At 38.7% G+C, this 13,828-nt stretch overlaps 1 protein-coding gene across 2 annotated transcripts in view; it reads right to left on the reverse strand.

Annotated features, from left to right (window-relative positions):
- The window catches only part of FBN1 (fibrillin 1), a 234,571-nt gene that overhangs the window by 117,128 nt on the left and 103,615 nt on the right, over nt 1-13,828 (reverse strand). For both annotated transcript variants that reach the window (XM_086710629.1, XM_025918911.2), the window contains exons 6-7: nt 9,331-9,528; nt 5,797-5,922 (exon numbers count right to left, since the gene is read on the reverse strand). In XM_086710629.1, the coding sequence (XP_086566755.1) occupies nt 5,797-5,922; nt 9,331-9,528 (324 nt within the window). The remainder of the gene's footprint in view (nt 1-5,796; nt 5,923-9,330; nt 9,529-13,828) is intronic.

Below are 13,828 nucleotides of genomic sequence, written 5' to 3' on the forward strand. Positions count from 1 at the left end.
CCCTGTTAGTCAAAAAGGCAGCAGAGACACTGTTTACATGCAGTTTAACCTTTTTAAAACCAAAATCCCCATTCTTCTATGCTAGGCTAGAGGCTAAACCAAACAATATTTCCCTGCTTATATTAGAGTCAATGCTAACATAAACAGCATTGTCATTGTGAAGTTGTATAATGGTAAAAATGTGTATTTCTATTCCGGCAGAAATTTTACTGGAGTCAGTGAAAGTCAGGCTGAGAAACCACCAAGGATGGAGCCTAAGGTTCTAGAACTAGCATAATATCAGAAAGCACATTTTAAGACAGTTCTTTACCATCAATCCTCCTGCATTTATCAGCCACACTCCTACTTAAAAAACAAACAAACAAACAAGCTCAGCCTAGAGGATTCAATAACCCTATTTAAGAATAGAAGAGGATGTATCCCTGTAACACAGAGGTATCAAGAAGAAAACATACCTTCCTCAAAATGTCCCTAAAGATAAATGTCTGAGTCATTAAACTCCTATTGAAGATCATGTGAACAACAAGTGTCTATTAAAAGAAATATTTTTCTACCTGTTAGTATAAATGACCGTGACCATCCTTTTTAAGGCCACTTAACATACACCAATAGCCGAAGGGGTTATTTAAGTGACAAAACACATCAGAAAAAGTTATTCAAAAAACAGAATGAACTGGCAGGACGGAGCAGACATCTTTCACATGCTGGCTAGGTTAGCTTTGGCCCCTTTACTGAAGATAATAGCAACGACAACAATAATAATGATGAGAGTTGACAGATATTGAGTGTGAGGCATTGATTAAATGCTTTATGTGTATCAACTCATCTATTCCTCACAGTATAGATATGGGCATAGGACCTGATCTCTATAATTCTGGGATAGAGATAGCTATCCCAGGGATAGCTCTTGCATTTTCCTGAGGCCTTCAGAAAACCAGCATGAGTAACACTCAAAATAAGAACAAAGAGGTTCATTTATAAAGTGATGTTAAACCCAAGTCTCCCATTGCCAGGGTCTGGGCAAGAGGGAGAGGGGCAGGGATCCCACGTAGGTGCATGGCCCCAGAGGTCAGTAAGTCAGGAAATACATCATAGTATACACCTCCCTAATTTTCACCCAGATAAAGATAAAACTGGACTAGGCCAAATTATTCCATTTGAAGGAGCTTAAATGGTTTTGAATTCCCTTTAGTGTCCTCTCCTCGGTGACATACCCATTTTTCTTCATGTGTCTAAGGCCCTTCTACTTTCCTGAGTCTCCTTGCTTCTCAGTCCTGTTGCTTCATGGCAACAGGGGCAGGAGTTCTGATTTTGTGACCAGGCTGTGGTGAAGTCCCCTCAATAGTAAAAGGCCGGAATAAAGTATCTGAATCGAAATCACTTATTCTTCGAAACTCATACTAATCTATTATTTTTTCCAGGCTCTTAGCATGCTGTATTTACCTCCTTTTAATAGAACTCAGGGATCCCACATAAGAGAGTTGGAGATCAGTGGATTTCTTAGCATTTCTGGGAGCCAGTCTGTATTAAATATCAGCCATAAAAGTAAATCAGTTTGTGGGGGCCTGGTGGGAAGTGAGGCTTGACTGGGAAGAGATGCTTTTGTGCTCTGGACACTTCTCCCTGGCTCCTTAGGGCAGAAGGGAGAGGCAAAGCTGCTGGGAAGTAGCCATGCTTATGGTCTCACTGGCCTCTTGCTATGTGTCCAAGAAGGGACACAGTGGTAGGCCCTTTCTGTCCAGATTTGCTACCTGGACACAGGAAAATCCAGTGTAAAAAATCTGGCTAAAAAGTAAACAAGCTGATTCTTCAAGTCATGTTGAAAATAATATCAGCCCTACTATTTTATACTCATACCATATACGCCCGCATACAGCACCCGCTATCTGATCACAACTGGGAAATAATGAGAAATGTGACAACTGAGTCTGGATTACAGAAATGGAAGGGACCCCATTCAACCTCCTCATCTGAAAGCTGCAGTAACTCAGAGCTGGTAACTGATTTGTCCAAGATCACACAGGTGGGGGGACATTACCAGGTGTAGGGCCAGGTCTACCTTATTCCTACGGCTCTTATGCCTGCACCACAGAAATTGTGTTCAGCAACATGTAGGGAGCTGGTGACCCTGAACAGTGGGAGTCAAGGGTTTACAATGAGCTGCAGAGCATGGGGTCCCAACTGTAAGTCAAGTAGCCCCAGGAGTAGTAAGTCAGTGGGTCAAGAAGCCCCAGGAATTGTCCTTGGTGCCTGAGAGGATAAGAGCCCCTCATAGCAAGTAGCCATCAGATGAATATGTCACTATTTCAGAAAGGGGAAGTCTTAAGGTTTTTGGCCATGTATTAGGGAGGACACAGATGTAAGGGCTACATTTTTAAAAAGTCCTTTGCATCATGCAGTGCTGGTATAATTGCTAAAGGCTGGGCTGGCGGTAATCTAAGTCCCAAAATATTAGTGGTTAATTAGGAATCCAAGGGACTTCTTCCAGAAATAAAACTTAATCCTTTAATTACACTTTTTATTTCTTAATTTCCTCCCACAGTAACCTATGCAAATATGGACTCGGTTTCCAAAAAGAAAAGGCCCGTGTGTTCTTTCAATGTGCACCCTCGAGAGTCATTGGAAAAATCAACAATGAAGGTGGGCGTGACCTCTGTTTCCCTCCCCCCCCCAAATCACAGCTATAAATCTCAATATTCCTTCTTAAATTTATGAAAATTTAATAATTGTTACTTGATCACTTCTGCTTGATCATTTACATTTCAAAGGAATCTAAGTTGCATGTAATGATATAAAATTTGGTATAGTTTCAGGGCAAAAGGGATATTTTAAGAAGGGAGAATTCTGCAAAAGGCAGATCTCACTGAAAAAAAAAAAAAAAACTGCTCTCCCCATCCCTGAGGGAGTAAAGGTTAGCAGCTTGTAAATTTGCTAAAGCCAATTTTTTATTGAATTGGTTTTTTAAATAAATTACTGTGGGCTTCCAGGTACCCAGTTCCTTCCTTTCCAAGTCAAGAGGAAGATGCATTTTAAAAGCCACTCCAAGTAATGGGAAAAGTGCCAGAACGATTTTCACAAGGGCACAGAATCCCACTGTGGCCTGACCATCTTCCCAGGGCACACAGATGTTCTCTTCATCCCTTCACTGTGTGGGCCAGTTTTTCTGGAATTCCTTCTATTGACCATCCTATCAATCATCCTATGCCCAGAGTTGTGCCATTCCCATAGACAGGCATAAAGCTGGAGAAAAGCAAGGGAGTTGAAGGAGGAGACCCAGTTCACCAAGCGTTCTCAGAGGACTTTCTAATTACTCTCCTACCCGAGTAAGACAGGGCAATAATGCCCGAACCAGCTTCCAGGCCAGAGTACATATAATACAAACAGGACATTCTCTTCCAGTATCAATTTTGCATAAAAAAAATAAAAGAGAGGGGAAAAAAACCCATCATCTGAATTTAATGTAACCGTAGATGGCTAAGGAAAAAAAAAAGGTCTAGCCAAAAGTATGCTGTTTTTATCTTGCTACTGATTTCAATATGCAGCCGGAAAAAAAAATATTTGTGAAAAAGGATTAAGTAATTTTCAGACTGAATTTTTTTGTCCATTGGATACAGCACTATAATAGGTTTCTTACCATGAACAAAAGGATTTTGAATGATTTTTCTTTCAGTCTGAGTATTAAATCTGCATCTTCTGTCTCATTCACGACCACACAAGGTGATCAATCCTGACAGTTGTTAACTGACAGGTGAGTGAAAGGCAAGGGACACAGGAAAACAATTCTACTCCAAGATGGAAGCTATCTAATTCCAAAAAGCAAAACTTGTCCAGAAGACTGGACAAGTCATATGGATCATAGTGCCCTAAATCTTGAAGCTGACTGTATCTAAGCTGAATATATCAGGCCGAGAAAACCTGAAAATATAAGACACAACCCATTGCTGAGGTGGATTTTGCATGCTATTATAAACCTGACAGCTTATTAGTGGCATAAAGATATATGTATATAATACCTGAAAATATATACTATAATATTTAAAAATTTTCATAATATTAGGAAAGATAAATATTAATATTGGAGGTTATGGCTTACATCCGGGAAAGAAGGCAATATAATATGACATCACAAGTACCACAGTGTGAATCAAAAGAAGTAAATGCTAGTGCCATCTAAATGACTTCAAACAGAGCACTTACCATACCCAGTTCTTTAATTTATAACATGAAAGGGTACAGGTACTTAAGTTCTTTGCCTCATTCAGTAGCAACATCCTCTGCTTCTAACTTAAATCTACAACAGAACTTCCAAAATACGTTGGCCTGGAAGAGTCAACTTTATCGTTCTTTGAAACTTACTGTGTTTTTACAAAGTCCTAATTCCTTAGGAAGAATGTATTTTTCACAGTTTCCTCAACTGTTCATAGCATGTTCAAGAACATATTATAAATTGTACGTGATTAATAACTTAAAAACAACTCTAGGGGCACCTGGGTGGCTCACTCGGTTGGGTGTCTGACTACGGCTCAGGTCATGATCTCACAGTTCATGAGTTCGAGCCCCACATCTGGGCTGACAGCTCGGAGCCTGGAACCTGCTTCTGATTCTGTGTGTCCTGCTCTCTCTGCTCCCTCCCCCACTAACGCTCTGTGTCTCTCAAAAATGAATGAACGCTAAAAAAAAACCAAAAAAACAAAAACTCTAACCCATAAAGATAATTCCATCAGTGCCAGATTTCAGATTACTCAGTTTCAGGGCAAGTAGATATTAAACTTCTCATGTGTCATTTATGAACTGCTCTTCAAATCTGAAGCTGTCTTTCCCACATATGATATACTGTGCCTATCCACAAAGAAGATTAATGAACTAAGCCCATGACTTAGAATGAATTATTCCTCATTGCTGGGGTTTAGGAGTATAGACACAACAGCAGCTGCTTTCAACAAAAGTGCATGCATCTAAATGCAACTTTATATCACACAAGGTACAGCTAAAAATGAAGGAAGAAGTTTTGTCTGCTGAGTTTGATAAGAGATGTACCTTGTTATATTACTGTCAGCCATTATACATGCAAGGTGCATGCACTCATCAAAGAAAAGAGAGTTGGATGCCGCCTACTTATTTCCTAGATGTTTCCCTCTCATGGAAAAAGCATTTCTTATGGCCTTGGATGCCAGGCCTCTTTTTGGCAAGCAGCAGTAGCGGTACATATGAACATAGTCCCTCTATGCACATTTTAGGAGCTCAATCTAGAAACTAAATGCAAATGTATAAATTTACCTCCAGTTATTTTTCTGTTTGATTACCATTAAAAAAGCTTCCATCTGATAGGCACAAAAGAAAATACTAACCTTGTACTCGGAGCATAAATAGAAGAGTTAATCTCTCCAAAAACTAACAAACATATATTTTAACTAAAAAAAAAAAAAAAAATCAGAAGATATGTCCTTCTGAATGATACGTAATGATTAAATTTAAATTCATGTCTCTAGAACTATGCAAAAACATGTGTCTTGAACATTTTAACCCAAATATTGGTTCAAAAATATTTCATGTTTTAATATTTAATTTGATTCAGATGGATCTCTTATTTTGGGTCTATAAAAGTGGAAAAAGCTGCAGGGTTTTTCTGGTTCACTAGCACAAAGGCATATTATTCCTGGTAAGAATATTATATTTACACATTCACAGGAATGACAAAGACAGAAGGATTTTGGAACAATTTACAATAAAGCTTGTCGTTGATTTGCGTTTTGCCTGCCCCTCCACCCCTTCACTGCAAAGCATACTATTTCTTACCTTCACATTTTTGTGATGCTTCATTAAATTTGTGTCCAGCAGGGCATTTGCACTCAAAAGACCCAACAGTATTAATGCAATTTCCTCCTTGACAGAGCCCAGGGATGGCCTGGCATTCATCCACATCTGTCAGATTTTAGCAAACAGAGAGAGAGAAAGGGAGAGAGGGAGACATTCATATAAAAGTTACTGCAGAAGAAAATGTGACAGTTTTTATGTCTATATTACTCTATTTATGTCAACGAGTTATTTGTCCATCGCAATATTTGGAATACAACGAGAGAAACTATTTCTCACAATTGCTTTATGTAAAATAAATTTTTGAGTAACATAGTTGGTAAGAGGTCACAAATGTTAATTTTCCTACCTCCCATCTTCTCTTGTGTAGAGGGCAATATTTATACTGATTTTTGTGGGCTTTATTATAAAGGCTGCAAGTTACAGGATGCAATGATAAAAAGGCTGACAATAATAACTAGAGTTATTCAAGAAATTCTTAGAATCAAAAAGCAACACATTTCTATAATAAAACTCTCTAAGACTCATATTGAATGATTCAGTTAAAGCAGAATTTATGTAAGATCACAGAGACTGTATGAGACAGTGAATGCTTTTATGCAGATGAAATGGAAAATGTTCACCTTCCATTCTGTAGAATTGTCTTGTGCAGTAAAAATTAAACAACCCAGGAAATTAGACTAAGAAGTGAGAGAGACCCGAGATGAATACGCAGTCTTACTTTGCTGGCAGAGAAGCCACCAGAGGGAAACTTTTTAAAGTAAGTCAGTGTGTCCTCCCAGCTCAAAACTCAAGCACCTATCTGAAAAGATTCTACCTGCCCCCTCTACTCTCTGCTCTCATCTTCTGACCTCCTCTCCCTCTCTGTCACTCTCCTTTTAAACTGGCTTCCTTGCCATTCTTTAAATATACCAAGGGTGCACTTGCCTCAGGGTTTTTAATAGTGGCCCCTTTGCCTGGATCATTCTTCCTCCATAAAGGTTCACACCATCCCATCTATCCGGTAGGTCTCTGTTCACTATAGCAGTACATCCTTCACTGGCCAAACAGCAACAGCCAGCCCCCTGTCACTCACCACCCTTCCTACTTTGCTTACTTTTTTCCCTAGGATGAATCACCAGCTGACCGAATAAATGCTTGTTTGCTTTGTTTTGTTTTATAAACCCATTGTCTTTAATTCAAGTTCCAGACAGCAGGTTCTTCCTCTGTTTTGTTCACTGCTATATCCCTGGCACCCAATAACTATGGTCCCACATGTAGCCCCACATATGAACTTTCTAGGAAAAAAGGAATCATTCCAGGCTCATTGTATTGAGTTGGAAAGACTGTAAAAAATATATGTACATTCTCTCCATCTCTTCATTACATATGTATGTATATATGTGTATAAATACACACAAAAGTCTAGTTTAATAAAGGACCCCCAGAGTGGCAGTCTAACTTTTCTTTCTCTCACTTTGCATATTCTTTTAGAAATCTGGAAGCCTAGGGTACTCTCTTGTTTTACCCTTCATTGTATGAAACAAGAGAGTGATCACCAGTTTTAAAGTCTCTACTACCCCATGTTCTTCAGAAAAGTTGGCATGAGGGAAAGGGTACTAAAGGAGCAACAATTTATTTTGCTATCAAACTGTCACTGTTTTAAATAGAATGTCCTGGCCCACAAATGAATCACTATATGGGCAGTATAATTAGATTATGTTTTATAGCTGATCTCAATTTTATCTGAGACCAGAAGTTTCCATTCTCTTGATATGCTGAATATGTTATTGAAATGTTATTTGAAATTGATTGTACATATAAGCAAAACTTGATAGTCCTGTTGGTCATAATTTTTGGCCAAGAGGAAATACACAGGAGGGCACTTCTCTGCTGGCCATGCCTTCCACGACTGAAGACAGAATAAGCTCCTTTATGAACCCATTTGCCCACAGCCCCTCACATCTGGCCCAAAGTCTAAAAACACTGGAAAGGATAACAGAGCCCCAAGCCTATAGCAGACTTGCTCCAAAAAATCCCACACCCAAACATGAAGAGTTTCATTCTCAAAGTGTCAATATAACTGCCATTTTCATTTCATGGGTTTCACAAAATTTCTGATAAAAATCTTTCTTTTTCCTGACTCTTGAATAGCAGAGTCAGGAAGGAGCAGAAAGAAAATGGTGGACAGGTCTAGACTGTAGGAAATGCACAGCAAAGTCACAGAGTAGCCACTTTTCTCTCTCCCTCGTCATTCTCTGTCCCCCAACTGTCTCAGTGCCTCAACCTCTGACAATGACTCATGGATGGATAGTTGGGCACACCAAATCTGGCTTTCTGGTCTATGTCAATGAGTTCACGGGTATTAGCTGGCTTCCAAACACCAAAACCAAGAATTTCTTCAAAATTCACTTCTAAGGATAAGAAAAATAACTAAGGTTCCCAAGAAAGGGGGAACTAAACTAACTCTTTACTTTATAAAATCACAAAATAGACCCCTTTGTAATTCCTTTGTTCCAAAGTGACTTCTTGCTGCTCCTGACATTCAGAAGGACAAGTTGAAGGGCACATAAAGGAGCTGTATGTTGTACCCAGAAGTCAGGAGCCAAGACCAACAGTGTTTATCACAAGTGGAATTTGTGGAAGCAGAATTTAATGGAGACCCACAGAACTGTGTGATTCATCTCAAATTCTGTTTTACTGCACATCAGCCTTAGAATTAACACACAGAACCAAACCAAACTGGTATCTATTTGCCTCAGAAAACCATACCCTGAATTTTCTGAAAATATTGCAACTTGTTAAAAAAAAAAAAACAAAAAACACTGAAGATGTCTAAAGGAAGCAGATACAGCCTGGGAGTTTTCAATCCCATCAGTTTAGTGCTGAACTGCCTCCGTTCACTTCCTCCTGTTTCCTGCCAGACATCCAGACAATAAAAGAATTTGTACAGCTGGAAGAATAGGAGTAAAAGCCAAAAACAGAGTAAGGGCTTCTATGGGAGACAGGAGAAGAAGCAAGCAGGCGACATCTGGGGATATTTAAAACTGTGAAACAAATCTTAATTTATTTCTGACTTGTAAAAAAAAAAAAAAAAGCATAATGTAGCATGTAAAATGGAGAGAGGAACAATTTTCTTGAGGTCAACTAAGGACAACCCAGGAGACAGAGGAACTCCAACAATATCAAATGGAGGGAAAAAAATAAGAAAAACAAAGTACCTTGTTCACAAATTTTGCTTTGTGTTTATACATAGCATTGCTCTAACGCACAGCATTACTGCAACCAGTATCACACCACCCCACAGAAACACCTCTGGGTTCGGAGGGGGAGCTGCTGGCAAGGAAAACTCCAAGGAGACCAGCTGCTCTCTCTTGATCCACGCTCCTAATGCCTAAGTTGGATATCATGCCGTCAGCGAAATCGTGAAGTTATGTCTCTGACACCGCTTTTCCATTCTCTCCAACTTCACTGGAGAATGGCTCTCCAGAGCAAATAAGATGAATCCATTAAGAGCTCCATCAGCCAGGGGTTTACCTTGACAGGCTCCCGTACGGATATTTGGAATGAAGCCTCGACGACAGGGGTGGGGCTGGGCGGGGCACATCTCACAGGGGTGGCCCCAGGCTCGGCCGACAGTGGCACAGCAGAGTGTTTTTGTGCAGACAATCCCGCTGAGCTGTCCCTGGCACATCTGGTTGCTGACCACGGTAAAACATGGGCCCGTCCTGTAATCTGAAAATAAAGGAGAATTTCATGAAGGTCCAGGAAAGCAGGAACCATCACGCAGAGAAACAGCTGTGCCCCATCTTGCTGGACTCCAAACTGGGAAACAGTCTTCAGGGATAGAACCACACATCACTGACTCTGTGCGAAGCCTTGGGCAGATCATTCTGCTCACCTCCATCTTCCTCACCTACAACATAGGGATAAAAACACCAGTTCCTATCCACTGTGAAGACCCTGTTGTAAGAATCAAATGAGCAAATGGAAAACACTTTACAGTTGTGATGTCCTATAAAAATATAGCATATTATTACACATTCATTCACTCAAGAAAATGTACCAGTTCCCACTATGAATCAGTCCCTGTGCTTGATGTAGATGTTTTGGTGATTAAAATAGACCACATCCCTGCCCTCACGGAGCTTAGAGTCTTTTATTATTTAGGCTGGAAAAAGAAAAAATTTCAAAACTTGCAATGAGGCAAGTCATGGCATTTTCTTCCTGGGAGTTCTTTGAACAAAAGAAATGGTTACCCGGTTCTTTTGGATTGGGTCCATCTTTTTTCAAATACAAAAAAAAGTGTGCAAGCAAACAAACAAGTAGGCATTTTTAAAAATTTACCCATGCAAGGACATTAGGCATTTAGTATAAAGAGGAAGGACACTGCTCTGAAATCACTGTAACCCTTAGGCAAAACTCCATCTTAAAGTAAACAGAGATAAGCTAAGGCCATAGGAGAACTTCCAATTACTCTCACCAGATGCAAAATCTGCCTTCATTTTTGTTTTGTTTTGTTTTGTTGTTTTGTTTGCTAAAGGGAGAAAGTCAATCTGGATTCAGCAGCCAACAAACAAGAAAGATTAACATGTAGTGAGCAAAGAGGACAAAAGCCAGGCTGTTCCCAGCCTAGCCATGATAGAAATCGAGACCATAATATCCCTTTCTGTTCCACAATGACCTTGGCAGATAAGGGAGGCTGGGTTGTGGCGAGACCATAGGCTTCTATCCACCATCCAACATCGCATGTTTCCCCATGTCATTTTCAGAAATGCACAGTTTCCCATGAGTCCAGGGATGGAGTAAATAAGTAATAAATAACTGAATAACCCCAGTTATTAGTTATTAGTTAGTTATTAGTAAGTTAGTTTCACCACTGAATTCTACAGTTTTATGAAAATCACTGTGTGCGCTAATGAAACTGCTGGGTTGGGTTTTCACTTTTCTTTGCTTCTTTCTTCTCTAAGTAGCTCATGAGACATAGATATGCAGTTTACCAAACGGCAACTCTTCCTTTACAGTACCAGCAAGAGTGAACAGGGTGGACCATGACCACATTTGGACAATAACTGAATCTTACCTGCCGGCATGCCGCTGTTCTCCATATTCTTCTCTCTCTCCTGCTTTCTTTGCTGCAGTAATGACTCCAGCTCCTCCCTATCACTAAATGTTCTTCCTCACTCTCCCTTCTCTCTTGCTAAAATGAGCCACCTGTGGTCAATGGCACCTCCCTAATGTCCACGTGGAAAGAGGAGCCTTCTAAGGAGTTCCTAAAACAAAACGTCACCCAGTCTAGTTCAGCAAGAGGACTAGGCCCAAATTATGGTATTACTTGAGAGATGGACAGGATGGCCAAAACATCGAGTCCCCATCTTCACATCTCCCTCTCTCCGTGCAAGTGCTTGCAAAAATGTGCTATGTGTATCACTGATGGAATGCAAGATGACTTTAGATTGTCATGTTTTAATAGTCATGTATTGTTTTTAAATTTTTTAATGTTTATTTATTTTTGAGAAGGAGAGAGATAGAGCATGAGCAGAGGAGGGGCAGAGAGAGGGGGAAACACAGAATCAGAGAGAGGGAGACACAAAATCTGAAGCAGGCTCCAGGTTCCGAGGTGTCAGAACACAGCCCGACGTGGGGTTCATACTCATGAACCGTGAGATTATGACCTGGGCCAAAGTCAGACACTTAACCAACTGAGCCACCCAGGCACCCCGTTATGTATTAATTCTAATTTGTATTATTAAAGAGTATACACATAACAGACTCTGATTTCACAAATATGTTTGCTATGATGAGGATTAATAAAAAAAGTTTAACTCAACTTAAAGGAAAATATTAATGAACACTAGTACCAGATATGCAAATGGGCCAAAAAATTGTGTAGATTGCACATAAACACCACCAGTGTTACCATTCCAAAAGACTAACCTTATACCTTTGTTCCCCTCAAATCTCTAATGCTCTAGCCCCATCTATCTTTCCAGTCCTATCTCCTGACACTTCCTCAATTTATTGTCTTTTAATTTTTTTATGCATTTTTTACTCCCCTGGTTATTTTTTAGTTTTAGATAGTCAAGTTCTAGGTATATTTTAATATTTCTCATAATATGCCAGATCTGTTCAAAATCCACTATCTTCTTCCATAGATGTTGAATTGAAACAAGAATACAAAACTTAAATGCTTGAGGTATTGAATAAAATCTCTGCCCTCATTTCAGTCTGTCTATAAAGAAAAAATGACAGCACCATGATGGTACCATAACAGTTTGGAGCAAAAGTGCTCTTAAATGCAGTAAACTCATGGGCAAACTCAAAGGCTGTAGTCGTTCATTGTTTCATTCAATTCTTCCAAATGTTACCTATAGGCATTTAATAAATACTTCTCTAATATATGGCATTTCTTTTCTATTTTAACACTATTATATATTTTTGTGATTCTAAATAAATAATATTTCAGACAATTAGGAAAAGGTAGAAACATAAATAAGAAAATAAAAATCTCATGTAATTGTACCTAAAGAAACCCTTGCTACATATATGGTATTCATATTAGGTTATTACCTAAGTTCACATGTGTTTTATTCTTGATCACAAAATAGCACTGTACTAAATACACGATTTTTAATCCTGGTTTTTTCACTTAACATTGCCAAAAGCACTTTCCCATGTAAATACTATTCCAAAATATTATTTTAATTGTTAATAATTTTCCATCAAGTTATAACATAATTTATTCAATAATTTTCTTTTTGCATGTCATTTAAATTGCTTCCAATTTTTCATTATTACATACAACAGCGTTCATTACTGATGAACTGCTTTAGGATGAGAAATGTTTAGTCTCAGGCAATAGCCATCATTATTTTTATAGCTACATATACATATATTGCTTCTGAGACCAGCAAGATCACAGCAACATAATCTCTTATTTAAAAAATAGATAAAACCTTCTATGTTAGGTAACAAGGAAAGGATTTTAAGTTTGTTTCTTTTTCTCCTCTTAATTTACTGAGGTAAGTGCAAATGTTTGAATCAAACAGATTCATGCTGGCATGTCATTTTCAATCTTTTAAAAAACATAATGGAACAGAAATTTGAATTTACAATCCTCTCTTCGACACTGCTTGGATTTGGTTTTGCTTTTCACTTTGCCAAGATACCTCATGGAAAGACCTTATATAGAGGATTGCAAAGAATCAGGGTAGATGCAAACACATGTTTTGAGAGGGACACCAGCAAAATTGAGGCATACTACAAAATACAAAGAAAATCTGATTCAGTCCTGTCTGACACTGGCTCATGACTTCAGACATGAATTCCTCATTGGAAAACCTTCATAAAAAGAAAATAATCCTTAATACTTTTCTAGAGTCAAGTTCTTACCCTCATCTCAATATGAAACACATGGAATGGAATAGGCATTTGTTAATTCTGACAATTTTCATTAGGCATCTCTAAAACCCATAGGGGACCCATCTTTATTAAATATACTAGATATTTGGCCAAAAGTTTGAGTATGTATAACAGAATCTATAGACTTAACACCTTTCTACACTAAATACTTATCACTATGGACAAAGAACCAGATCATTGGACAGTGCATATTAGTAAGTGGGCATAAATGTATTTGTAGGTCCACATTTTCAATAAAAATTGCTGAGTGCAGAAGGAGACGCATAATCTGGATGAAATAGAATTGGATCTAAAAATCTCTTGGAAGGTAAATGCTCTATTAACGTGGTTTTCAAATGTCATTCTGATTTGGCAGTGTGTGCTTTTTGTCCTGTGCTTCACTTAGATTGCCAAAGTTATGCTGTTTTTCTGTCCAATACTTCAACCACAGGAAAAAAAAAAATCCGCCCACACTCCCAATTCCTTACTAATAATCCAATTATTTACAATTATTCCCATAGCACTTATGTGATACTAGGCTAAATTTACATACTCTTTTTTTCAGATAGTCCCAGCACTAGACAGGGAATGTGCTGAATTCAGTGCTTGAGTAATGTCTGACTCATTCCCTCAA

The sequence above is a fragment of the Puma concolor genome, chromosome B3 (assembly GCF_028749965.1).
Source record: "Puma concolor isolate L17-30 chromosome B3, mPumCon1.1.hap2, whole genome shotgun sequence".
NCBI classification, from domain to species: Eukaryota; Metazoa; Chordata; class Mammalia; order Carnivora; family Felidae; genus Puma; species Puma concolor.